At 46.5% G+C, this 26,921-nt stretch overlaps 1 protein-coding gene across 3 annotated transcripts in view; it reads right to left on the reverse strand.

Moving 5' to 3' along the window:
- Positions 1-496: 496 nt before the first annotated feature.
- The window catches only part of LOC144610831 (tubulin polyglutamylase TTLL13-like), a 47,040-nt gene continuing 20,615 nt past the window's right edge, over positions 497-26,921 (reverse strand). For all 3 annotated transcript variants that reach the window (XM_078429761.1, XM_078429763.1, XM_078429762.1), the window contains 6 exons: positions 26,289-26,477; positions 23,580-23,745; positions 11,337-11,519; positions 7,249-7,633; positions 1,859-2,084; positions 497-689 (listed from right to left, as the gene is read on the reverse strand). In XM_078429761.1, coding sequence (XP_078285887.1) covers positions 677-689; positions 1,859-2,084; positions 7,249-7,633; positions 11,337-11,519; positions 23,580-23,745; positions 26,289-26,477 — 1,162 coding nt within the window. In that variant the 3' untranslated portion in view covers positions 497-676. The remainder of the gene's footprint in view (positions 690-1,858; positions 2,085-7,248; positions 7,634-11,336; positions 11,520-23,579; positions 23,746-26,288; positions 26,478-26,921) is intronic.

Raw genomic sequence — 26,921 nt, forward strand, 5'->3', positions numbered from 1 at the left:
ACCCGGGCCTCCGGCGCTGCATTCGCTGTGGGGCTGCAACTCTACCGCTGCGCCACCGTGTTGTTACTGGGTTACTGGTGAGTCTGTGGAATTCTCTGCCACAGAAGGTAGTTACGGCCAGTTCATTGGCTATATTTAAGAGGGAGTTGGATGTGGCCCTTGTGGCTAAAGGGATCAGGGGGTATGGAGAGAAGGCAGGTACTGGATACTGAGTTGGATGATCAGCCATGATCATATTGAATGGCGGTGCAGGCTCGAATGGCCTCCTCCTGCACCTATTTTCTATGTTTCCAGTTACTCTTCTGTTGTTTTAATTTGGCAAAATGAAAGTACTTTATTTAGACTCCAATTAAAAAACATACCATTTTTTATTGATTTGGCTTACTCTGTTAAACATTTAGAAAAGCATTTATAGATTTTGTTCAGCAAATAGACAAACTGTGCACCCTCCCCACCCGCCCCGCGCTGTTGAGTGCCCTCCCAGTCAGACCCTCCAACAGCTTCCAACAGGACATCTTGTCTGTTCTCTTCTCTGTCCGTGCTCAGATCCCAGGGCACTTTTTCTCACCCCACCCTGAAGAGTAGGAACTTTAAATGGCAAAAACTTCATCAGGCAACGAAACCGTTCTCAGAGTTGCAGTGGAAAGGAAATCCAGCAGCGATCTTTGCCTCGGGATCAATTCAGTCGTCTGACAGGGAAGAATGGGTGAAAGTTGTTACAATCTCAAAAAGTCATTCGTTTTTAGATTTTAGATTTAGATTTTTAGATACAGCGCAGAAACAGGCCCTTCGGCCCACCGGGTCCGAGCCGCCCAGCGATCCCCACACATTAACACTATCCTACACCTACTAGGGACAATTATTTTTTTACATTTGCCCAGCCAATTAACGTACAAACCTGTACGTCTTTGGAGTGTGGGAGGAAACCGAAGATCTCGGAGAAAACCCACGCAGGTCACGGGGAGAACGTACAAACTCCGTACAGTACAGCACCCGTAGTCAGGATCGAACCTGAGTCTCCGGCGCTGCATTCACTGTAAGGCAGCAACTCTACCGCTGCGCCACGGTGACCGCCCTCCAAACAGTTATACTTTGCTACCCTCCTCCCCTACAAACAATTTACAGAAACCAATTAACCTACAAACCTGCACGTCTTTGGAATTTGGGAAGAAACAGGAACACCCGGAGAAAACCCACGTGGTCACAGGGAGAACATACAAACTTCGTTTAGATAGCACCTGTGCTCAGGATCGAACTCGGGTGCGATCCGGTATATATTGATTGAGAAAAGTTTCCTGTAATCACTTAACGAATTCCACCCTAATGAAGCCCATTGCATTACGGCAGTCCCAGTCAAAGGTAAAACCCCCATTATGAACAACATATTCTTGCACTTCAACTCCCCCTCCCATTCCCAGTCTGACCTTTCTGTCATGGGCCTCCTCCAGTGCCATAGTGAGGCCCACCGGAAATTGGAGGAACAGCACCTCATATTTCGCTTGGGCAGCTTGCAGCCCAGCGGTATGAACATTGACTTCTCCAACTTTAGATAGTTCCTCTGTTCCTCTCTTCCCCTCCCCCTTCCCAGTTCTCCCTCTATCTTCCTGTCTCCACCTATATCCTTCCTTTGTCCCGCCCCCCTGACATCAGTCTGAAGAAGGGTCTCGACCCGAGTCGTCACCCATTCCTTCTCTCCCGAGATGCTGCCTGACCTGCTGAGTTACTCCAGCATTTTGTGAATAAATACCTTCGATTTGTACCAGCATCTGCAGTTATTTTCTTACACCATAAATATCAGAGTTGGAAGACTAAACCTTTCCACGTGCAGCACTCTCGCTGAAAGTGCTTTAAGATTTACCTGCTGATGTCAGACTGGAACAAGCTCAGGAAGTTTGTGCGTCTCGTTAAGTGTGCCCGCTGGTTCATGGGGGCTCGGGCTGAGATCACCGTGAGTCCGTGGCTTGAAGGGTTGATGGTGTTGATCTTCATGTTCCACACATTGGTACTGTTGCTTGTGCCATTCATGCGCATCCCACTGCCCTGGCTCGTTCCCCGCTGGTCTTTTGATTGCAGAAACGAGGTTTCTGTACAGAAGCACACTGTAATCATGGACTCCTCTCACCCCACAACCCCATTGCCTCCATCTTGGACTCTGTACTTCCCAGGATCTGGCTGCACTCCAGTCTCAGGATATTAGTACATTTTATATTACTTATATACTTATCACAAAAACAGGCAGTACTTTGTTTAGTTTAGAGATATAGCATGGAAACAGGCCTTTCAGCCCACCTAGTCCATGCCGACCATCAATGTTATCCCACTTACAAATTCCCGACACACTAGGGACAATTTACAGAGGCCAATCAACCTACAAACCCGCACGTCTCTGGGGTGTTGGAGGAAACCCATACAGTCACAGGGACAACATGCAAACTCCGCACAGGCACAAAGTGCTGGAGTAACTCATCGGGTCAGGCAGCATCTCTGGAGAACATGGATAGGTGACGTTTAGGGTCAGGCTTGAGAATCAGTCTGAAGAAGGCTCCCGAACTGAAACATCACCCATCCATGTTCTCCAGGGATGTTGCCTCACCCGCGGAGTTACTCCAGAACTTTGTCTCTTTTTTTGTAAATGAGCATCTGCAATTCCTTGTGTCTTGGATCTTATCGAAACGTATACGATTATTAAGGGGTTGAACATGTTAGAGGCAGGAAACATGTTCCCAATGTTGGGGGAGTCCAGAACTAAAAAAGTTTTTCCTCATCTCTGTTCTAAATGGCCTACCCCTTATTCTTAAACTGTGGCCCCTGGGCCACAGTTTAAGAATAAGGGGTAGGCCATTTAGAACAGAGATGAGGAAAAACTTTTTTAGTCAGAGAGTTGTGAATCTGTGGAATTCTCTGCCTCAGAGGGCAGTGGAGGCCAATTCTCTGAATACATTCAAGAGAGAGCTGGATAGAGCTCTTAAGGATAGCGGAGTCAGGGGGTATGGGGAGAAGGCAGGAACGGGGTACTGATTGAGAATGATCAGCCATGATCACATTGAATGGCGGTGCGTACAGGCTCGAAGGGCCGAATGGCCTCCTCCTGCACCTATTGTCTAATGTGTCTACTTCTTTGGAGGAGGCAGTTGGAACTGTGTAGCTCCAGAAACATGCTTTTTCACCTCAATAATGCTGATAATGAGGGATGCATTTCAGACCAGAGATACTGCATTATTTGTGTTCAAAGTTATTAATAATGAAACCCAGATTTTTAAAGTACTGGATCATTATCACACTTCATCTATCAGATATAATTACTGCATTTAAGAGAGATTTAGACAGATACTTACATAGGCATGGCAGAGAGGGCTACAGCCAAACAGGATTAGTGTAGATGGGTAAAAAGTTTGGCGCAGGTGTGGTTGGCGGAAGGACCCATTTCTAAGCTGCACGATGCTGTGACTATCACTCTGGAGATTGCTGCATTATAAGCTTCCGAGAACATGGGGCAAAGGTTGGTTGCAATAAAACTGTGGCTTGGGGGAAGTAGGGTACAGAAAGTCACACGGGCTCTTTCCAGTTTGGTAATTTCTTCAAATAAATGAATAAGTTCTAAAATGTCAGATGGCATCATAACAAGATACAGGACGGTAGAAAAGTTGGGCAGGCGAGGGGGGGGGGGGGGGGGGGGAGTAAGATTCACAATTAGAGTGGTTAGTCCTTCCAACTCAATAATTGAGGTGAAGAGTGGGACCAACTAGCACAAGGGTGAACTTTGGAGCATGGGATGGTGTTAGTGGACAGTGGAAGAGAGGAGGTAAAAGGACAGGAGTTGCACATCCTGCAGTTTAGTTTAGTTTAGAGATACAGCGCGGAAACAGGCCCTTCGGCCCACCGAGTCCGTGCCGACCAGCGATCCATAAGTTCATAAGTGATAGGAGTAGAATTAGGCCATTCAGCCCATCAAGTCTACTCCGCCATTCAATCATGGCTGATCTATCTCTCCCTCCTAACCCTATTCTCCTGCTTTTTCCCCATAACCCCTTTGCAGCTGCCCTGACAAGGGGTACCCAGCTGCAATGCAGGGTTCCCAACAGCATAGGCAGTCAAAGAGGACTTTCTTGCTCTTCCTGACCTCTCCCTAGTTTTCCCCCTGCATTGGTACACTTTACAGGGAAGGTTTCTGCGTTATCCTCCCATTCCAAGATCATTCCTTGTCAACACTTGCCAGGAGCTGGAACAATGATGTTCATAGATACAAAATGCTGGAGTAACTCAGCGGGGGCAGGCAGCATCTCTGGATAGAAGGAATGGGTGACGTTTCGGGTCGAGACCCTTCTTCAGTCTGACCCTTCAGTCTGAAGAAGGGTCTCAACCCGAAAAGTCACCCATCCCCTCCATCCAGAGAAGCTGCCCGTCCCGCTGAGTTACTCCAGCATTTTGTGTCTATCTTCGGTTTAAACAGCGTCTGCAGTTCCTTCCGACACAATGATGGTTGTATTGTGTGGTGAGCTCCCTTAAGGGCCACTTGAAGTCAGAGCTGAGAGGAAGGGAACAACTGAGGTGGGAAATTGAACCCAAACACCCACTGTCCATTAACAAAAAAATTAACATTACACAAAGGAGCCTGTTAGTGTTTCCTTGGAACTGCAGCTGTGGGTTTTGCAATTTTAATGTTTTTAAAACAACATTTGAAAAACCATGCAGATGAGTTGTGGGACTTTGAATCCTGTCATTTTTACCTACGTTTGGATTGCAAATAACTTTTGAAGGTGCACAGCAAGGTAGGAAGGCTGTTGAGAAAATATAAAGGATCCTTTGTGGAAAAAAATAGGCAACACAAAAATAAAGGGTAATGCGAAACGTGGGCACAGTGGCACGGCAGTGGAGTTGCTGACTCACAGCACCAGAATCCCTGGTTTAATCCCGACTACGGGGTGCTGTTTGTACGTTCTCCCTGTGACCGCGTGGGTTTTCATTGGGGCGTTCCGGTTTCCTCTCACATCCCAATAGGTTTGAAGAAGGGCCTCGACTTGAAACGTCACCAATTCCTTCGCTCCAGAGATGCTGTCTGTCCCACTGAGTTACTCCAGCTTTATGTGTCTATCTCCCAATAAGTGCAGGTTTGTAGGTTAGTTGGCTTCTGTAAATTGCCCCTAGTGTGTCGGGTGCGAAAGTGGGATAGCATGGAACTGGTGTGCGATGATCCCTGTACACTATCCTACACACTAGGGACCATTTACAATTTTACCAAGTCAATTAGCCTGCAAACCTGTACGTCTTTAGAATGTGGGAGGAAACCAGAGATCTCGGAGGAAACCCACGCGATCACGGAGAGAACGTACAAACTCTGTGTAGACAGCGCCCGTAATCAGGATCGAACCCGGGTCTGTGGCGAAGCCAGGAAGGTGGCAGGAACCGCAAACAAGGATCCATTGAATGTGGAGGTCGGTGGGGGGGAAGCCAGCACCAGGGAAACTCCATCCTTGCATTGTCCAAGAAAAGAGGGCGATGGGTAGATCAGATGCGGTCAAGGGCTCTGTTAACAATGGGGACTGGAAACCAGGAATTGGGAGGGTGGAAGAGTCATTGAAATAGGCATGGTGGGACAAAGTCCAATGATGGAAGGCATGATAGTCCACAGACCTGTACTGGATTTGCTAAGGTCCTGTCCGACTATTGATTGATTTTTATTTGAGCTAACTAAACGGGTTAACAAGGCTGGGGGTTTAATGTAGTCTAAATGGATTTTAGTGAGGCTTTTGACGAGTCTCCAAATGGCAGGCAAGTCGAGAAGGTAATTGCTAATGGGTTCGAGGGGGGTGGGGGGCTGTGGCAAATGGATGCGAATCTGGCTCAGTGACAATGATAATGGCTGATGGTTGTGGATGAAAGCCTCTTGTCAGAGGCGTTCCTCAGTACTTGGACCCTCCACTTATAACATCTATTAAAAGTAGGGTCCATCTGAGGAAGGGTCTCGATCTGAAACGCCACCCATCCTTTTTCTCCAGAGATGCTGCCTTACCCGCTGAGTTTCTCCAGCAATTTGTGTCCATCTAAGGTCATTGTAATCCAGTTTGGAACTCGCTGCCTGACAAGTGAGAGAGGCAGAAACCTTTACCACACTTGGGTATGTATACGTGCGGGGACCAGACCCAGGGTTACTGACCAAGCACTGGGACGTAACTGTCAAAAATATATTGCAAAGCTTCAAGAAGACTGGAGCGACTAGGCTTGTATACACTCGAATTTAGAAGGATGAGAGGAGATCTTATCGAAACGTATAGGATTATTAAGGGGTTGGACACGTTAGAGGCAGGAAACATGTTCCCAATGTCGGGGGAGTCCAGAACAAGGGGCCACAGTTTAAGAATAAGGGGTAGGCCATTTAGAACTGAGATGAGGAAAAACTTTTTCAGTCAGAGAGTTGTGAATCTGTGGAATTCTCTGCCTCAGAAGGCAGTGGAGGCCAATTCTCTGAATGCATTCAAGAGAGAGCGAGATAGAGCTCTTTAGGATAGCGGAGTCAGGGGGTATGGGGAGAAGGCAGGAACGGGGTACTGATTGAGAATGATCAGCCATGATCACATTGAATGGTGGTGCTGGCTCGAGGGGCTGAATGGCCTCCTCCTGCACCTATTGTCTATTGTCTAAGACTGAAAGGGATAGGGATGGGTAGAGTGCTTAAAATGTTTAAAGTCCTCTTCATGTGTTATAATAATTCTGTGCTTTAAAGAGAGTTGAAACTATACACATGTACCTGACGCTTATCGCACGCAGTCTGATTCTGTTCTCTGTTGTAAAAGGACAAATGGCAATCGTAAAACAATAAAATAAGGTCGAAAGGGTGACGGGACATTTGCTTATCTGTAATGAGGTGGATTTTGGCTGTGTTTACTTTTCTGTGTTTTCTGGAGGCGCATGGTCTATAAGTGATATAAGACATTTGGAAGAAAAAAAAGTCCTAAAGTGCTTGCTACAGTAAACCACACATCAAAGGGAAATTCTGCATATAAGGAGTAGATAAATCTTTGATCGTTGAACAATCTGCTAGATTGTTCTCAGTGAACACTGTATTTGATGCCCTTAATAAAGTCTGGATTGCTTTGCCCGAGCTTGTGTGCTTAAAGTTTTCTTTAACAGTGACAATAGGCTGAGGAGCTCTCTTCTGGCTAGTATGGAGATGATGGGCTGAATGGACTGTGGTAAATTTCCTATGCAGCAATCTGACATGAAAACGGGTCAAGGGCACCACTTTCTCACCGGGAATGAGCTTGGCACTCACTGAGCGAGGATAGGCTGAAACCGCGTTGAGCCGTAACTCCGAGGAGCCAGCAGTCCCCATTGTGAGGGTGTCTAATGATGCTGGCAATTGATTCCCGCCCATCCACGACAGGCTCCTGCGGGCGGGGAAGCGGCTGTGGCAGCGGTTGAGCGGCACTCCGTGTCCAGGGTTGGAGTTGGCCTTCTGGCCGAGGTTGCCGGAAGCCTGGCTGCCGGGTGCGAGCAGCGTCGACCAGTTCAGGGACGAGCTGTTGAGGCCTCCCAGCTCCGTGGTGCTGTTCCTCCCCATTGAGGCGTAGGAGCCAAAGTACGCCAACTCGTCCAACACCTGCTTGTGCCGGTACGTGTTGGGGTAAATCAAAGACTGAAATATGAAAGAAGCACGCAGGATGAGCAACGGCAGCAAACACACAGCTTGCTTACAAACTCAATCAAATCAGATCAAAACGATCTGTGTGCCATTTACAACCTCTTCCATGCTTTGCTTTGATTTAGGGTTGTACAGCACGGAAACAGGCCCTTTGGTCCAACTCCTCCATGCAAGCAAGATGCTCCATCTAAACTAGTCCCACTTACTTGCGTTTAGCCCATATCCCATTAACCTTTACTATCCATGTACCTGTCATGGGCCTCCTCCAGTGCCATAGTGAGTCCCACCGGAAATTGGAGGAACAGCACCTCATATTTCGCCTGGGCAGTATGCAGCCCAGCGGTATGAACATCGACTTCTCCAACTTTAGATAGTTCCTCTGTCCCTCTCTTCCCCTCCTCCTTCCCAGATCTCACTCTATCTTCCTGTCTCCAACTATATCCTTCCTTTGTCCCGCCCCCCTGACATCAGTCTGAAGAAGGGTCCCGACCCGAAACGTCACCCATTCCTTCTCTCCCGAGATGCTGCCTGACCTGCTGAGTTACTCCAGCATTTTGTGAATAAATACCTTCGATTTGTACCAGCATCTGCAGTTATTTTCTTATATTCTTCCATCCATTTATATTTTTCTCATTGTGAGGGTGCCGATTCAATTTGGTCAATAGTTTCCAGCCTCTGGTACCCACCTATTGTTGCGCTAACATCAACCAACTTTAGAAAGTGCAGGTAAGGCTTTACTAAACAGGCAATTAGAATCAACCTGAAGTGCTTCACTTGTTAACTAAACCAAGTTCAGGATAGCAGTTTTTCTTCCCTGAAGGAAGCAAATACATTGGCTTCAATGTCACTAAATTAGTTAATTACTCAAAATTAAATTACCTAGCCTTAATTCATATTGATGCCTCCAATCCTTAGGCCTGACCTCTGGTTACTACTACAGTAATGCCGCCATTTTACCACTGTGCTTATCGCTGCACAGAGTCCAGCAGTAGATTAAACACCTAGCTCTGCACAATATATTGTACCTTGAAAAAAACACAAGATTGCCGACCGGAAAAGTCACAGTTTATTACTTTTTCACCGTGATTAATCAACGTTCAAAATAAAAAAGGACAGCAATCTTCATGTATTTCGATTCAGCTCACTGTGTCAAGCAAGTAGCAGCAAGAAGAATGGGAACAGCAACTGGACAGATACTACCAGTGCCGGTATCTGCCACCCTACTGCAGGTCAGACCCAACTAAAGGCAGAAGGAACTACAGATGCTGGTTTAAACCGAAGACAGACACAAAAAGCTGGAGTAAATCAGTGGGTCAGGCAGCATCTCTGGAGAGAAGGAATGGGTGACTTTTCGGGTCATAGAGTCATGGATTGATACAGTGTGGAAACAGGCCCTTCAGCCCAACTTGCCCACACCGGCCAACATGTCCCAGCTACACTATTCCCACCTGCCTGCGTTCGGTCCATATCCCTCCAAACTTATCCTGTCCATGTACCTGTCTAACTGTTTCTTAAACGTTGGGATAGTCCCAACCTCAACTACCTCCTCTGGCAGCTTATTCCATACACCCACCACCCTTTGTGTGAAAAAGTTACCCCTCAAATTCCTATTAAATCTTTTTCCCTTCACCTTGAACCTATGTCCTCTGGTCCTCGATTCCCCTACTCTGGGCAAGAGATTCTATGCATCTACTCAATTTATGCCTCTCATGATCTTATACACCTCTATAAGATCACCCCTCATCCTCCTGCGCTCCAAGGAACAGAGACCCAGCCTGCTCAACCTCTCCCTATAGATTCTTCAGGCTGAAGAAGGGTCTCGACCCGAAAAGTCACCCATTCATTCTCTCCAGAGATGCTGCCTGACCCGCTCAGTTACTCCACCATTCACGCCGATCATCGATCAGCCTTCCACACTAGTTCTATATTATCCCACTTTCGCATCCACTTCCCGACACACTGAGGCCAATTTACAGAGGCCAACTAATCTATACATCTGGCACATCTTTGGGATGTGAGAAGAAACCAGAGTACCTGGAGGAAACCCACACGGTCAAGACAAGTCAAGTTTATTTGTATAGCACATTTATAAACAACCCACATTGACCAAAGTGCTGTACATCAGTTCAGGTACTAAGAAACGAACATACAATGGCACACAAACATAACAGCACATACATAAACAGTTCACAGCGCACCCTCAGGGGGCCTCAAATGCTAGGGAGTAGAAATAGGTTTTGAGCCTGGACTTAAAGGAGTCGATGGAGGGGGCAGTTCTGATGGGGAGAGGGATGCTGTTCCACAGTCTCGGAGCTGCAACCGCAAAAGCGCGGTCACCCCTGAGCTTAAGCCTAGACCGCGGGATAGTCAGTAGCCCCAAGTCGGCCGACCTGAGGGACCTGGAGATAGAGTGGTGGGTTAGAAGATTTTTGATATGGGGGGGGTGGGGGCAAGCCCGTTTAGGGCTTTGTATGTGAATAGGGGAGAACGTGTCATGGGGAGAACGTGTAAACTCCACACAGACAGCACCCGAAGTCAGGATCGAACTCTGGCACTGTGAGGCAGCAGCTCAACCGCTGCACCACTGTGCTGCCCAGCAGCTCTACCAGCTGTGCCACTGTTCATTACCCATTGATCTGTTGAACCTGTTACTGTCACACCTCTGGCATTTCTTTGTCATAAGATTCTGTAGATTACTCGGCAAAGACTTAGATTGAACAAATTGTGTAGAAAATGTGGATTTTGAGGAAGATAGGGTTTGGATTTATCCATCCTGGAAATTGACTCTCTTAACAAGGTCGGTATAATACAATGCAGCTCACAGTCATCACAGACCCAGGTTACGTATCAGCTTCAGCTATCTACACTGTTTATGCACTAATGTTGGCAATCAAACTCAGAGCCTGGTGTGAGGGATCCGAGTTAAATGCCCCGTGGAGTTTGGAATTAAAACTCAGTGAAGGGAGGACTTTAAACGAGCATCAAACCCGTGTTATTTTTGATCAGCTGCTAACACTAGAATGCTATCTGTACATAGTTGTATCTGTGCACTGCCGATGGCTCGATTGTAATCATGTATAGTCCTTCTGCTGAGTGCTTAGCACGCAACAAAAGCTTTTCACTGTACCTCGGTAGACGGGCAGATATGATGGTGTCATTGAAGAGACTTCTGGATAGGCATATGGATATGCAGGGAATGGATTGTGTGCAGGTGGATAAGAGATGGCCTTGACATTACATTCGGCACAGGCATGGTGGGCCGAAGGGCCTGTTCCTCTGCTGTGCTGTTCTAAGTTCTACATAGACAAGTCAAGTTCAATCTAGGCACCAATGGTGAATACAAGCACTTAAAAGAAACATAGAAACATAGAAAATAGGTGCAGGAGTAGGCTATTCGGCCCTTCGAGCCTGCACCGCCATTCAATATGATCATGGCTGATCATCCAACTCAGTATCCTGTACCTGCCTTCTCTCCATACCCCCTGATCCCTTTAGCCACATCTAACTCCCTCTTAAATATAGCCAATGAACTGGCCTCAACTACCTTCTGTGGCAGAGAAAAGAGAAATATGCACGCCTTCAATCCCAAAACGGATGGGACCACACACTAGTTCGGCCGGGTGGGAATTTGCAAGGACAGGAAGGCAGCGCAACATTAAAAAATTACCCGCTAACTCTGCCGCCTGGTGTAACTCACTTTGTTCTGGTTAGGAGCAGTTTGAACACCGCCGCTCACGCCCGGAGTGTTTTGCAACACACGATAAACTTGCTCAATGACACCCAGAGCCCGGAGGAGGTTCTCCCGCTGCAGGAGGCCGCTGAGGCGCTGCAACTCCTCCTCGTCAATAATGTCCAGTGGCTTCATGATGTCCGCTCCCTCCTGCAAGAAAACATGCAAGGACAAAAGAGAACATTTTTGATTACCAAAAAGGTGCAGCAATCCGCCAGGTTCGTGAATTCATTCAGAGAGAAGGGCATCACTGACCTGCGTACTTACCACAGCTCATGAATGGATCAAGAGATACCAGCACAAGTGGGCCCAGTCAGTCCCTCAAGCCTGCTCTGCCATTCAACAAGATCACGGGTCGTCTTCTACCCTCAGTGCCATTTTCCTGTCCCTCGCTTCTTCCAATATCCATGACCTATCGTCCTCAGTTCTGAATGCAACCAGTCACCAAGTCTCCACAGAGAATTCAAAAGATTCACCACCTTCCACATGAAGACATTACTGCACCCCTTTCCTTATCAGGCAACTGAACCATCCTACCAACAACAGGAGGGGAATCATGAGCCACTATCCACCTCATTGGAGACCCTCGGACCATCTTTGTCCGAACTTTACTGGTTTTATCTTGCACAAAACGTTATTCACATTATTCCCTTTATCATGTATCTGTATACTGTGGATGGCTCGACTGTAATCATGTAGTATCTTTCCGCAGACTGGTTAGCACGCTACAAAAGTTTTTCACTGAACGTGACAATAGACTAAACGCAACTCAACATATTTTCAGACTCTGACTTCTCTACCAGGGGAAACAAACTCCTCACATTGATCACAGGAACTCTCGGGCAACCGCCAAGCCACTGGTATGAACGTCGATTTCTACTCATTTCAATTAACCCCTGCATTCCCTCTGGTCCCTCCTCCCTCGCCCTAATCGTGCGACTAGTTCCATTGTTTGCATCCTTGTAACCCTTCGTTGTCACCTCTTTCCCAGCCAACAACAGACCATTGTGGGCTCCACCCTTACTTGGTCATCTGTTGCCGGCCCTTTGCTTTGTTCTGGCCTTTTCTTCCCTCCAGTTTCTTTGCCTCTACTGTCAGTCTGAAGAAAGGTCCCAACCCAAAAACATCACCCATCTTTTTTCTCCAGAGATGCTGCCTGACTCGCTGAGTTACTCCAGCACTTTGCAAGGAATTTTAAACATGAGGCAGGAATTGTTTTAAGCGACAGAGAGCACAGAGCTCTTAAAGAGGTGTACAAAATCATGAGCGGAATAGATCGGGTAGACGCACAGAGTCTCTTGCCCAGAGTAGGGGAATGGAGGACCAGAGGACATAGGTTCAAGGAGAAGGGGAAAAGATTTAATAGGAATCTGAGGGGTAACCTTTTCACACAAAGGGTGGTGCTTGTATGGAACAAGCTGCCAGAGGAGGTGGTTGAGGCTGGGACTATCCCAACGTTTAAGAAACAGTTAGACAGGTACATGGATAGGACAGGTTTGGAAGGATATGGACCAAATGCCGGCAGGTGGGACTAATGCAGCTGGGACTTGTTGGCCGGTGTGGGCAAGTTGGGCCGAAGGGCCTGTTTCCACACTGTATGACTAGGACTCTAAAGGTTGGGGACAATGGGTAAGTGGAAGCTACTGTGAACAGAATGTGGGAATAAGAAGCTGAGGTTTGACAAATCAAGGGAGGCAGAGTGGTAGTGCTATTGCCTTACAGCACCAGGGACCCGGGTTCAATCCTGACCAAGGATGTTGTCTGTACAAATTTTGCACTTTCTCCCCATGACTGCATGGGTTTTCTCTGGGTGTTCTGGTTTCCTCCCACATTCCAAATATGTGAAGGTTTGCAGGTTAATTGGCTTCTGTAAATTGGCCCTAGTGTGTAGGATAGAAGTAGTGTATGGGCGATCATTGGTCAGTGCGGGCTAAGTGGGCCGAAGGGCCTGTTGCCACACTGTATTTCTAAAACTAAACTAAACACCAACAAGAGAAGGGCAAAATGGTGACACATCTAATGGTGACACATCTAATGGTGACACAAAATGGTGACACATCTAATGGTGACACAAAATGGTGACACATCTAATGGTGACACAAAATGGTGACACATCTAATGGTGACACAAAATGGTGACACATCTAATCAGGACAAGATCCAGTGACCGCAATCACCTCCTGACAAACTTAGAGAAGGGTCCCGATCTGAAATGTCCTGTTCATTGTCTCCACAGATGCTGCCTCACACCCACTGAGTTCCTCCAACACTTTGTGTTTGCTGTGGAAGGCTAACCCTCCCTCACTAAAAAAAACAGGTTCATAGATCAGAATAATAGACGATTATTAAAATTGACTAGTGAAGCTGAAAGGCCGGTTACAATGAGCAACAGATACAAGTTATAAAGGTAGGGATTACTTACTGTGGCTAATCTTCCTCTTTCCCCTGAGGGTGTTAAATCATGGTAACCCTTTAATATATCTTCCCCTCTGTATCTTCCCCTTTGCTCTATCTACTGAACTTGAATTTCACTTCATTGCATTCATGTGTTATATTATCTGATCTGTTTGGGTAAGATGCAAAACAAACTTTTTTCACTGTTCTTTGGTACACATGACAAAAGTAAACATCAACCTGTCATTAAGCAGTGTTACAAAAAAGCTGGAGTAACTCAGCCGGACTGGCAGCATCTCTGGAGAGAAGGAATGGGTGATGTTTCGGGTCGAGACCCTTCTTCAGACTGGTCACCCCACAGAGATGTTGCCTGTCCTGCTGAGTTACTCCAGCTTTTGGTGTCTATCTCGGGGTTTAAACCAGCATTTGCAGCCCCTTCCTGCACATTAAGTCGTGTCAATTCTACAACCTGCCATCTTAGAATTATAATCTTTCCTATCCAGACAAGGAACAAACTGACTTTGCCCTCCTTAGCCAAGGGATATCAAACTGCTTTTTTCTCTGTCACTATCACACAGATTGCAATCAATTCAGACATGAAACACGACTGACAACACCAACATGTCTGTTCAGTGTGTCAAACTTCGCTTATAGAATGAAGTTTACCCTCCAAGTTGACTGTGATCACCATCTCTGTAAGAAATTCATTCCATTTTACACATTTTCATCCACAAATTGTTACAGCAACTCAAAGTATCCCAGTCAAGGCAGGGCTTGTCACTCTGATGGCCTCCCATCTTTTATTTCCACATTCACCATCAGTTTAGATCATTCTTGTGCTGAAAATAACAAGAGCTTGTGCTGAAAAATACAATAGCAACTTAGGAAAATTCGGAAGGGCACAAAGTCCTGGAGTAACTCAGCGAGTCCGACAGCATCTCTGGAGAAGATAGATAGGCAACGTTTTCGGGTCGGGACCCTTCTTCAGACTGATTGTAGCGAGGGAAGAAAGCTAGGAGAGCGAGGACTGGAGTCTGAAGAAGGGTCCTCACCCAAAACCTCACCTATCCATGTTCTCCAGAGGTGCTGCCAGACCCACTGAGTTACTCCAGCACTCTGTGAAACCTCACCTATCCATGTTCTCCAGAGGTGCTGCCTGACCCACTGAGTTACTTTGTGTTCCTTTGTGCAGAGAACCAGAATCTGTAGTTCCTTGTTTCTACAGATGAAAATTTGAAACGAGAGATATTTCACTCTGAGGAAGATGTTGCTCAGAGATCATAAAATCTCCATTCGTTATTAACCGGCCTTTTGCTGAGGTGTATTTCTGCACATCATAAATGTCTCAATAACAAATTGGCAGCAAAATGTAAACTCTCTGCATCCTCACTTGTTAAGGTGCAGCACGTGAAAGTTGTGATCAGTGTCGTACAAAGCATCAGGCCAGTGTTGGCATCAAAATCAGACCATGACCATGGAACATCACTGGCCATGCGATCTGAAGAGAAATGCCTTAGCTTAATACTGTACGCCTTCTGCTGAGACCGACTTCTGACCCATATTGACTGACCTGCTCAGAGTTGTTCTGCTTTTAATCCTAATATCCAGGTGCTTTGTACAGGAAACAGAACATAGTACCAACGATAGGCACAAAAAGTTGGAGTAACTCAGCAGGACAGGCAGCATCTATGGATGGTACGTAGGTTAATTGGCTGGGTAAATGTAAAAATTGTCCCTAGTGGGTGTAGGATAGTGTTAATGTACGGGGATCACTGGGCGGCACGGACTTGGTGGGCCGAAAAGGCCTGTTTCCGGCTGTATATATATGATATGATATGATAGAAGGAATGGGTGAACTTTCGGGTCGACACCCTTCTCAAATGTCACCCATTCCATCTCTCCAGAGATGCTGCCTGTCCCGCTGAGTTACTCCAGTTTTTTGTGTCTATCTGCAGTTCCTTCTTACACAGTACCAACGAAGCTAGTCTCCTAATTATTATTGAACAAAAGTGCTTAAATGACAATCAACTAGGACACAAAGTGCTGGAGTAACTCAGCGGGTCAGGCAGCATCTCTGGAGAACATGGATAGCTGACCTCACAGGTCGGGGCACTTCCTCAGACCCTTCTTGATCTAGGGTATCCTGACAAGGCACCACAATATCAAAGTGTTGCTGATGTTTTGGTCAATGTGATACAAATTACAAGAACTAATAACTCATTGTATTCGTTTGCGAACGTCTTTATTACGAAGGGCGTGGAGCAGATGCATCTAAATTAATCAGACTTGAGAGAGATCTTGAAAGGTCAGTCGGCAGAGGTGAATGGGATGAGAACGTATTGGCAATTGTTCTGTGACCTACAACAAAATTAAAAAGGTGTCATTTAACATCTTTCACTGGAGAAATCGATTTTCCTGATGTTTCTTTTAAGGAGTCTTTCAGCGGTTATTTTACTCAAAATGAGAGAGATCAATGAACAAGAGATTCCCATTCCAAGCACATTTGACCGCCACAATGTCAAGCGTACAGTTAGGCATTGAACCAGATTTTATCATTTATCCCTTCTGGCGTCAGCAGGTAAATTGTCCCAACTCCAGCCATGTAATACAGTCCAATTCAGGACCAAATCAGAACTTGCCTTGACAATGCTCGTCCGTTTAATGCAAGATCCTTCCTAATTATGGAGAAGATAATCTTGGCTGGATTTGAAAAGCAGTTGGAACTGAATATCTCAAGCACAAGGCACTGCAAGTCATTACTGGTGTAATTAAAAGACTACATATTGATCAAGGTCATCAATATCATCTTTGCTTAATCCTTTGTACAATCCATTGGCCAGTTTCATCCTTATTTACTTTCAAACATAATGGTGAAACATTATTAGATCATAAGACATAGGAGCAGAATTAAACCATTCAACCCATTGAATCTGTTCCACTATTCAATCATGGCTGATCTATTTTTCCCTCTCAACCTCTTTCTCCCCGTAACCTTTGATACTCTTACTAATCAAGTCCTTACTAAATGTCGTTGGTAGGCCTTCCAATTCCAAGAGCAGCAGCTTGTGAGAGGAAAGCAGCTTTCCTTCCACGGCTGTGCTCAGCTTGAACACTTGTATGCACTGAGTCCTCACTCAGTCCTCCCTGCATTGGCTCTGCCCCCTGCTTCCTTCTGCTGTGTCTTGTATCTACAGACTAACCTCTCTGGCTGGTTGTTTCAGCCAGGCAGAGTAACAGGGGCAAAGTTAATGCTAGGAATCGCAGAGTGGGTGCTGCAAGTTCGTACAGGATCTGCGTGCCAAGTAGGGTTTATAGGAACAAGGGCCAAGAGGCTGGCATCAGCAGATGGCAGCGTTGACAACATAGCTTGAAGTTGTGAAGAATATTGCAAGTGGCTGTAAGCATCATGTATAAACTCTGCAGGTCTTTGTTGACCCTTGTACCTTTCCTGGCCACTAACTTGCAGGACCTTGTCGTCCACTTGGGGATGTTTCCACAAGGGGAACTCCTGTAATTTTGGGCATTTCCTCAGAGCTAATGCGCTGCTTTCTTCTGCAAAAGTTAGAGGATGGTTGTTGAGAAGAGAAGCAGAGATATGCAAGATATGCATCGAGTGGATGGAATGAGAAATGGAGCAGGGAGGAAGAAGGATGTATGTTGAGCCGTGTGTAAGTGTGAAAGAATTCTGAAGCCATAAAATGAAACCAGCTCAAGAGTTTGGTGTATAAAAAGACCGACTAATGTGGCTTCTGACGTTGGGAATCCAAAGATAAGGAACTCTTGAGAGACAGAGATGCAGCAGTCAGAAGCATTAAACCTTTGTTTTATCAGTAGGGGTGAAATAATTCACGGTATTATTTGAAGTAAAATCCAATTGTCCAGAAAATCTGTTAATTCAGAACCACCAAATTCCCAAGACTGTTGGATTGCCAGAATTTTACAATATCCCAGAATGCATATCCTTTATCACAAGTTTCAGAATAGAAAATATTAAAAATGTCAGGTTAATTAGTTAAAAGCAGAAATATAATACTACTCCTTAACGGTAAATGAAACGAGTTCCAGACATTAATGACAGTCGGATTCTGGGAACACCTTCAACCATTCACAAGTTTGTGGACTTGACTACTTGCTCTAACCTCAGCAAGAATAGAAACCTCAGAAGCTCTGGCGTGTGCATGTTTCATGCATTCCACTAATACCTGCGAATGAATATAGTTGTAACACTATAATTAACAGTATTGAGTTACCTTCCTCAATAATATTAGCTTATTTTGTGCATTGTAGTCACCAATGAGAAGCATGGCATTTCCCCTTCCCATGATACAAACGGTTGTCTCCTGATGCTGATCTACCTTAACAAAATGCCGGAGTAACTCAGCAGGTCAGGCAGCATCTCAGGAGAGAAGGAATGGGCAACGTTTCGGGTCGAGACCCTTCTTCAGACCCGAAACGTCTCCCATTCCTTCTCTCCTGAGATGCTGCCTGGCCTGCTGAGTTACTCCAGCATTTTGTGAATAAATACCTTCGATTTATACCAGCATCTGCAGTTATTTTCTTATACTACCTTATTTCTTACCTCTGTTAATAGCTGCTTAATGACTCATCTTCACTGTTTTATCCTGCGCTAGCAAGCCCATTACTCAATGAATTTAAAATGGCAGATTAATATAGACCCTTCAAGATGGCGGCGGGCATTGGAAAGGAGCGATGGCAGTGAGCAGTTGGGGGCTCACCTCCTGCTGCAGGAGGTGCCCCAGGGCATGGAGGCTGATCAATAGCCCGGAAACAATAGCCCTTTGGCCCATTCAGTCCGCGCTGACCAGCGATCCCCGCACACTAACACTATCTGACATACCAAGGACAATTTACAATTTTACCAAGCCATTTAGCCTACAAATCTGTACGTCTATGGAGTGTGAGAGAAAACCGGAGCACCCGGGGGAAACCCACGCAGGTCACGGGGAGAACGCACAAACTCCACACAGACAGCACCCCCGTAGTCAGGATAAAGCCCGCGTCTCTGGCCTTGTAAGACAGCAACTCTACCGCTGCGCCACCGTGCCACTGAAGGTGAAGGACCAACACGTTCACAGGCCGATGGCGAAGCATCGTAGAGGTCGATTTGGCGGAATGGGCCGCTGGCCCCGAAGCAGCTTGGAGCTCCATTAGATCCGGCGCTGCTCCAAGTGGATAAGCACTCGGAATGAACAGAGCAGCGGAAGAGCACATCAACACATCGTCTGGCCAAGCCAACCCCTGCAACTCCAGCGCAGTGCCGCCCACAGGATAAAGGGCCTATGCGGCCAAGTTAAGACTCTAACATTTTTTTAAAAATTTCAGATTGAAGGGTAAATAGTGCCTAAATCACGGTGACTCATGTGTACTGACTCAGTGCGGTCTACTGTCTTACACTCTCTACCTAGTATGATTGTGCCTAATGTATGGTAGGATTGGCACTGAACTGTGAGCAAAAAAGAATTTCACTGTACTTTGGTACACGTGGCAACAAAGTACAATTGCAAAGATATATATCTCAAAGCCTCTGTAGAGCTATTCGTACAGTTTTGGTCTCCTAATCATCGCGTACAGTTTTGGTCTCCTAATCTGAGGAAAGACATTCTTGCCATAGAGGGTGTACAGAGAAGGTTCACCAGATTGATTCCTGGGATGGCAGGACTTTCATATGAAGAAAGACTGGGTAGACTCGGCTTGTACTCGCTGGAATTTAGAAGATTGAGGGGGGATCTTATAGAAACTTACAAAATTCTTAAGGGGTTGGACAGGCTAGATGCAGGAAGATTGTTCCCGATGTTGGGGAAGTCCAGAACAAGGGGTCACAGTTTAAGGATAAGGGGGAAGTCTTTTAGGGCCGAGATGAGAATGTTTTTTTTCACACAGAGAGTGGTGAATCTGTGGAATTCTCTGCCACAGAAGGTAGTTGAGGCCAGTTCATTGGCTATATTTAAGAGGGGGTTAGATGTGGCCCTTGTGGCTAAAGGGATCAGGGGGTATGGAGAGAAGGCAGGTACGGGATACTGAGTTGGATGATCAGCCATGATCGTATTGAATGGCGGTGCGTACAGGCTCGAAGGGCCGAATGGCCTACTCCTGCACCTGTTTTCTATGTTTCTATGTTTCTATTCCATTCGTAACCCTGTATATTCATTCTGGCGCGATCAACAAATATATTCCTGCTTGAGGCCAAGTTCTAGGAATAAAAATGGCAATGGCTCTTCACCCATTGCTGAAGGACCATGGCCCAGGGTCTAGTCTTGTGGAACAACAGCTTTCTCTCTGCCTCGACTTGATCCAGAGACGTATCAGAAATGCCAGAGGACTTCTTTTTCAAGGTTTGGTGGGTTGCTTTATTATGGGGACCTGGGAGTTACTGATTCAGGGTCAGAGTCATACTCCAGAGACACAGGCCATTGGGCCCACTGTGTCCATCCTGATTAGGAACAGCACCTCATATTTCGCTTGGGCAGCTTAAAACCCAGCGGTATGAAGATTGACATCTCTAATTTCAAGTAATCCTTGCATTCCCTCTCGCTCACCCATCCTAGACATCCTGCTAGTTTTACTGTTCGTATCCCCTCGTTATCACCTCTTCCACAATGGACCAATGTGGGCTCTTTGATCATCGGTGCTGGCTCTGATCCCTTTTCATATCTCTAGTTTCCCGATCCCCTGACTCTCAGTCTGAAGAAGGGTCTCGACCTGAAACATCACCTGTTCCTTTTCTCCAGAGATGCTGCCCGACCCGCTGAGCTACTCCAGATTTTTGTGTCTCTCTTTATTGTACATATCTATACTAGTCCCTGCACATAGTCCATGCCAAGGTGTCTATATGACCCACCATCCTCATCTTTGGACACCCTGTGCGTAGGGGAGAGGGTAGGGCCGAAGATGTCCTTGTTGGGTTGCTCCTGGGCCTGGCCAAGCTGGCCATCCGCGACTCACGGCGCCAGGCGGAAGAGGGCTCTGCCCGAGCCAGCTGCCTGCCCCTTTTCCGGGGTTACGTCCGCGTCCGTGCCCGAGCCAGCTGCCTGCCCCTTTTCCGGGGTTACGTCCGCGCCCGGGTGGTGTTGGAGAGGGACTACGGGCACCCTGGGGGATTTCCGGGACCGCTGGGCACCGCGGGGGATTGGATGTATCCTGGATGGGGATTGTAATATAATTGTATAATAGTTTCAATTGGTATATTTGTTTGTATAATATTCTGGTGGTGGGTTCTGTTTTGGTTTTATTGTATTGTATATATTATTTTAATATTTGAATAAATATTTTTGATTTTTTTAAAAAGGTGCCTAAAAGGTGCCTAAACCTAAAAGCTGCAGAAACCCTCATCCACACCTTCATCACCTCCCGTCTGGACTACTGCAACAGCCTCCTCTATGGCGCACCCTCAAAAATCATCAATAAACTTCAATACATTCAAAACTCCGCTGCCCGTCTACTCACACACACCTCGATCCGTGACCATATCACCCCCGTCCTTTATAAACTCCACTGGCTCCCCATCCCCCAGAGAATCCAGTACAAAATCCTCCTCATAACCTACAAAGCCCTCCATAACCTGGCCCCATCCTACCTGACCGACCTCCTCCACAGGCACACTCCCACCTGCACCCTCCGCTCTGCCGCTGCCAATCTCCTATCCCCCCACATCCGGACCAAACTCAGATCCTGGGGGGACAGGGCTTTCTCCATCGCTGCTCCCACCCTATGGAACTCACTACCCCAAACCGTTAGAGACTCCTCCACACTCACCACATTCAAAACATCGCTGAAGTCTCACCTGTTCAGTACTGCCTTCAACCACTGAAGGTCACCTCACCTTCTGTCTCCTTTCTCTGTTCATTTATTTATTTACTTATTTATCTATTTATTCATTTCCCTATGTTCTCAAAATCTCTGTAAAGCGTCTTTGAGTATATGAAAAGCGCTATATAAATAAAATGCATTATTATTATTATTATTATTATATGCATGCTTCACCATTTATCTACCTGTGCTGCCAATTTCAGGGATCTATGGATTGGACATTCCTTGGCAATTCAATTTATTGTCTAGATGCTTCTTAAATGTTTGAGTCTCTTTCTCCACTACTTCCTCCAGCAGCACGCTCCAGATTCCAGCTGCTCTTTAACAACGTTTCCCCTCAGATTCCCTCTAAACCTCCTATCTACCACTTGATACCCATGACCTCTTGTTTTAAGCATCCCCAACAAAGGAAAAAGATTCTTATCGAAGATAGGTACAAAGTGCTGGGGTAACTCAACTGGGTTAGGCATCATTATCTGGTGAAAAAGGATGGGTAATGTTTCGGGTCGAGACCCTTCTTCAGACGTACGATTCTTATCGTTAGATCTGCCTATCCTTCTTATAATTTTGTATAACTCCCTCTGGTCACCCCTCAGCCTCCATTCCAGGGAACACAAACTCAGCCCATCTAATCTTTTCTTGTCACGGAAATGCTCCAATCCAAGCAACATACCACATCCTACCTACAAGGTGGCAGCCTAAACAGCACGTGATACTTCAAGTGCGGCTAAACGATATCTCAATGGTTTATGAAATTGTAACATGATGTCCCCGCTCTCATATTCTATGCTATGATGACTCTATGGCTATCCAATCCACCTCACGATCACAATCATAATCATACTTTATTAGCTAAGAATGTTTTGCAACATACGAGGAACTCCATTTGCCATACAGTCATAACAATAAAAAGCAACAGGACAAACAAGATACATGAACATCCACCACAGTGACTCCTCCACATTCCTCACTGTGATGGAGGGCGAAAAAAAGTTCAATCTCTCCCTTCTTTGTCCTCCAGCGGTCGGGGGCCTCGAGCCTTCCTTTGACGGGACGATCTTGACTCCCGTAGCCGGCGGTGGGCCTTCCTCGTCGGGGCGATCAAGCTCCTGCATCTCAGCCCCCCACCCCCCCGTGCCGGGCGATCTACCCCGGGTCAGGGCTTGTCGAACCTCGTGCAGCTTGGAGCTCCCGACCGGTCTCAACCCGAGACTGCGAGCTCCTTGATGTTAAAGCCCGCAGGCCGCGGTTGGAGTGTCGATCCCAGGCAAGGAATCGCACGCTCAGATGGTAAGCCCATGCCCCGCGGGGGCTCAAAGTCAGTTCCAGTCAAGGCCTCCAGCAAGCTCCATGATGTTAGGCCGCAGTGACCTATCTGCCCTTTCAGGGATCTATGGACTTAAACCCTAGGCCCCTCTGCTCATCAACACTCACTAGGGTAGCACCATTTACCATGTACATCCCACCCTTATTTGACCTTCCAAAATGCATCATTTCATAATTGTCAGGGTTAAATTCCATCTGCCATTGCTCAACTTTCAAACTGACCAATATCTTGCCGGATCTCAGGACAATCCTCTTCCCCATCTGCAACGTCACAAATTTCCGTGTCATCTGCAAACCTGCTCATCATACTGCCTCCTACATTCATATCCAAGTCGTCAATGTGCAATCGCATACATCAAGGGTTTCATCTCCGGAGAACATTTCTGAGAATGGTCCACGATTCCTGCTTGGTCTCAGTCATTCCCCATGGCAAGTATGTTCAGAAGGTACATTTTTGATTTCCAAACTCCATTAATTTCTACATTTCACAGATGGCACATTTAATAAAGCGGTTCACCCAGAAAGAAATATCCAAGGTTAATGCACAGAACTCATCCACACCAAGAGATTAAATCAATACTTAAAACACTATCAGATCAGTTCACCTGTTGGATGCACAGCTATGGGGCAATGAAGAATCAGCAGTAATTTCTGGGAATAGTACCTCTTTCTTTAGGGCGAAACAGTTGTACTTCTTGTAGACTCGTTCCAGTGCAGAGGGCTCGGCCCCTGACTCCCCATGCAGGTGGGCATCCTTCGGTTCCTTCACCTTTTTCCCCTTTACCAGCTCCTTCGGTTCATTCTTCTGTCGAATCTCCTCCAGTTGGTGCCTGATCAGAAAGAACCCACATAGGAGATTAGCGGGCAAAATTAGGGCACATGGTATTGGGGGTAGGGTACTGACATGGATAGAAAATTGGTTGACAGACAGAAAGCAAAGAGTGGGGATAAATGGGCCCCTTTCGGAATGGCAGGCAGTGACCAGTGGGGTACCGCAAGGTTCGGTGCTGGGACCCCAGCTATTTACGATATACATTAATGACTTAGACGAAGGGATTAAAAGTACCATTAGCAAATTTGCAGATGATACTAAGTTGGGGGGTAGTGTGAATTGTGAGGAAGATGCAATAAGGCTGCAGGGTGACTTGGACAGGTTGTGTGAGTGGGCGGATACATGGCAGATGCAGTTTAATGTAGATAAGTGTGAGGTTATTCACTTTGGAAGTAAGAATAGAAAGGCAGATTATTATCTGAATGGTGTCAAGTTAGGAGGAGGGGGAGTTCAACGAGATCTGGGTGTCCTAGTGCATCAGTCAATGAAAGGAAGCATGCAGGTTCAGCAGGCAGTGAAGAAAGCCAATGGAATGTTGGCCTTCGTAACAAGAGGAGTTGAGTATAGGAGCAAAGAGGTCCTTCTACAGTTGTACCGGGCCCTGGTGAGACCGCACCTGGAGTACTGTGTGCAGTTTTGGTCTCCAAATTTGAGGAAGGATGTTCTTGCTATGGAGGGCGTGCAGCGTAGGTTCACTAGGTTAATTCCCGGAATGGCGGGACTGTCGTATGTTGAAAGGCTGGAGCGATTGGGCTTGTATACACTGGAATTTAGAAGGATGAGGGGGGATCTTATTGAAACATATAAGATAATTAGGGGATTGGACACATTAGAGGCAGATAACATGTTCCCAATGTTGGGGGAGTCCAGAACAAGGGGCCACAGTTTGAGAATAAGGGGTAGGCCATTTAGAACGGAGATGAGGAAGAACTTTTTCAGTCAGAGGGTGGTGAAGGTGTGGAATTCTCTGCCTCAGAAGGCAGTGGAGGCCAGTTCGTTGGATGCTTTCAAGAGAGAGCTGGATAGAGCTCTTAAGGATAGCGGAGTGAGGGGGTATGGGGAGAAGGCAGGAACGGGGTACTGATTGAGAGTGATCAGCCATGATCGCATTGAATGGCGGTGCTGGCTCGAAGGGCTGAATGGCCTACTCCTGCACCTATTGTCTATTGTCTATTGTCTAACCCGATAACTAGTCAATCAACGTGCACCCAACACACTCTGCTGAAGAAGGGCCTCGACCCGAAACGTCTTAGGGGGATTCCAGAACCAGGGTTCACAGTTTAAGGATAACGGGTCGGCCATTTAGGACTGAGATGAGAAAAAACTTCTTCACCCAGAGTTGTGAATCTGTGGAATTCTCTGCCACAGAAGACAGCAGATGTTTTCAAGAGAGAGTTAGATTTAGCTCTTAGTGCTAAAGGAATCAAGAGATATGGGGAAAAAGCAGGAACGGGGTACTGATTTTAGATGATCAGATATGATGACATTGAATGGCAGTGCTGGCTCGAAGGGCCGAATGGCCTACTCCTGCACCTATTTTCTATGTTTCTATGTTTCTAAGTGTAATTACAGTTTTAGGTTGTACTTCAACAATAGTTGAATACAAATGAAAAATACTGTTATCTCCAAACAAGGACTTGGACCTCACAACTTCCAGCTCGATCAACATGTAAAAAAAATATGCCACCTACTCCCAAACCTACTCGCTGGAGTTTGGAAAGATGAGGGGGGGAACTCATTGAAACTTACCGAACAGTGAAAGGCCTGGATAGAGTGGATGTGGGAGAGGATGATTCCACTAGTGGGAGAGTCTAGGACTAGCAGGTACAGCCTCAAAATAAAAGAACATACCTTTAGAATGGAGATAAGGAGGAATTTCTTTAGTCAGAGGGTGGTGAATCTGTGGAAGTTATTGCCAAAGACGGCAGTGGAGGCCAAGTCATTGGGTATTTTCAAACCGAAAATTGAGAGGAGATCTTATCGAAATGTATAAGATTGTTAAGGGGTTGGACACGTTAGAGGCAGGAAACATGTTCCCAAGGTTGGGGGAGTCCAGAACAAGGGGCCACAGTTTAAGAATAAGGGGTAGGCCATTTAGAACTGAGATGAGGAAAAACTCTCAGTCAGAGAATTGAATATCTGTGGAATTCTCTGCCTTAGAAGGCAGTGGAGGCCAATTCTCTGAATGTATTCAAGAGAGAGCTAGATAGAGCTCTTAAGGATAACAGAGTCAGGGGGTATGGGGAGAAGGCAGGAACGGGGTACTGATTGAGAATGATCAGCCATGATCACATTGAATGGCGGTGCTGGCTCGAAGGGCCGAATGGCCTCCTCCTGCACCTATTGTCTATTGTCTATTGACAGATACTTGATTAGTAAGGGTATCAAGGGTTATGGGGAGAAGGCAGGAGAATGGGATTGAGAGGGAAAGATAGATCAAGCATGATTGAATGGCGGCTTAGACTTGATGGGCTGAAAGGACTACTTCTGCTCCTATGACTTATGAACTTATGAAATGGTTTTCCTGCCGACAGTTCATACCTGGCACATTCTTCTCTCGCTCTGGAAGCGACCGTCTCCTGAAAAAGCGATCCGCTTTGTTTAAAGAAGTTATCGTATTTCTCGGAGTCAGGCCATGGGTAAATCAAGTGGAAGCCTCCAAGGTGTTCCTTCTCGTACTTCTCCACCTGCTGGAGCCAAGCCGACTGGTAGTTCTCGTACTGCTCCCGTCTGTGGGGGTAACGGAAGCCAAATCAGGAGCTGGGACAAAACACCTCACTCACTCACTTCCTCAAGAATTAGAGTCATAGCATCACAGAGTGATACAGTGTGGAAACAGTATTTATTCACAAAATGCTGGAGTAACTCAGCAGGTCAGGCAGCATCTCAGGAGAGAAGGAATGGGTAACGTTTCAGGTCGAGACCCTTCTTCAGTCTGAAGAAGGGTCTCGACCCGAAACGTCACCCATTCCTTCTCTCTTGAGATGCTGCCTGACCTGCTGAGTTACTCCAACATTTTGTGAATAAATACCTTCGATTTGTACCAGCATCTCCAGTTATTTTCTTATACACAGTGTGGAAACAGGACCTTCATGCCCAACTTGCCCACACCGGCCAACAATGTCCCTGCTACACTAGTCCCACCTGCCTTCGCTTGGTCCATACCCCTCCAAA

The sequence above is a fragment of the Rhinoraja longicauda genome, chromosome 38, assembly GCF_053455715.1.
Source record: "Rhinoraja longicauda isolate Sanriku21f chromosome 38, sRhiLon1.1, whole genome shotgun sequence".
Taxonomy (NCBI): Eukaryota; Metazoa; Chordata; class Chondrichthyes; order Rajiformes; family Arhynchobatidae; genus Rhinoraja; species Rhinoraja longicauda.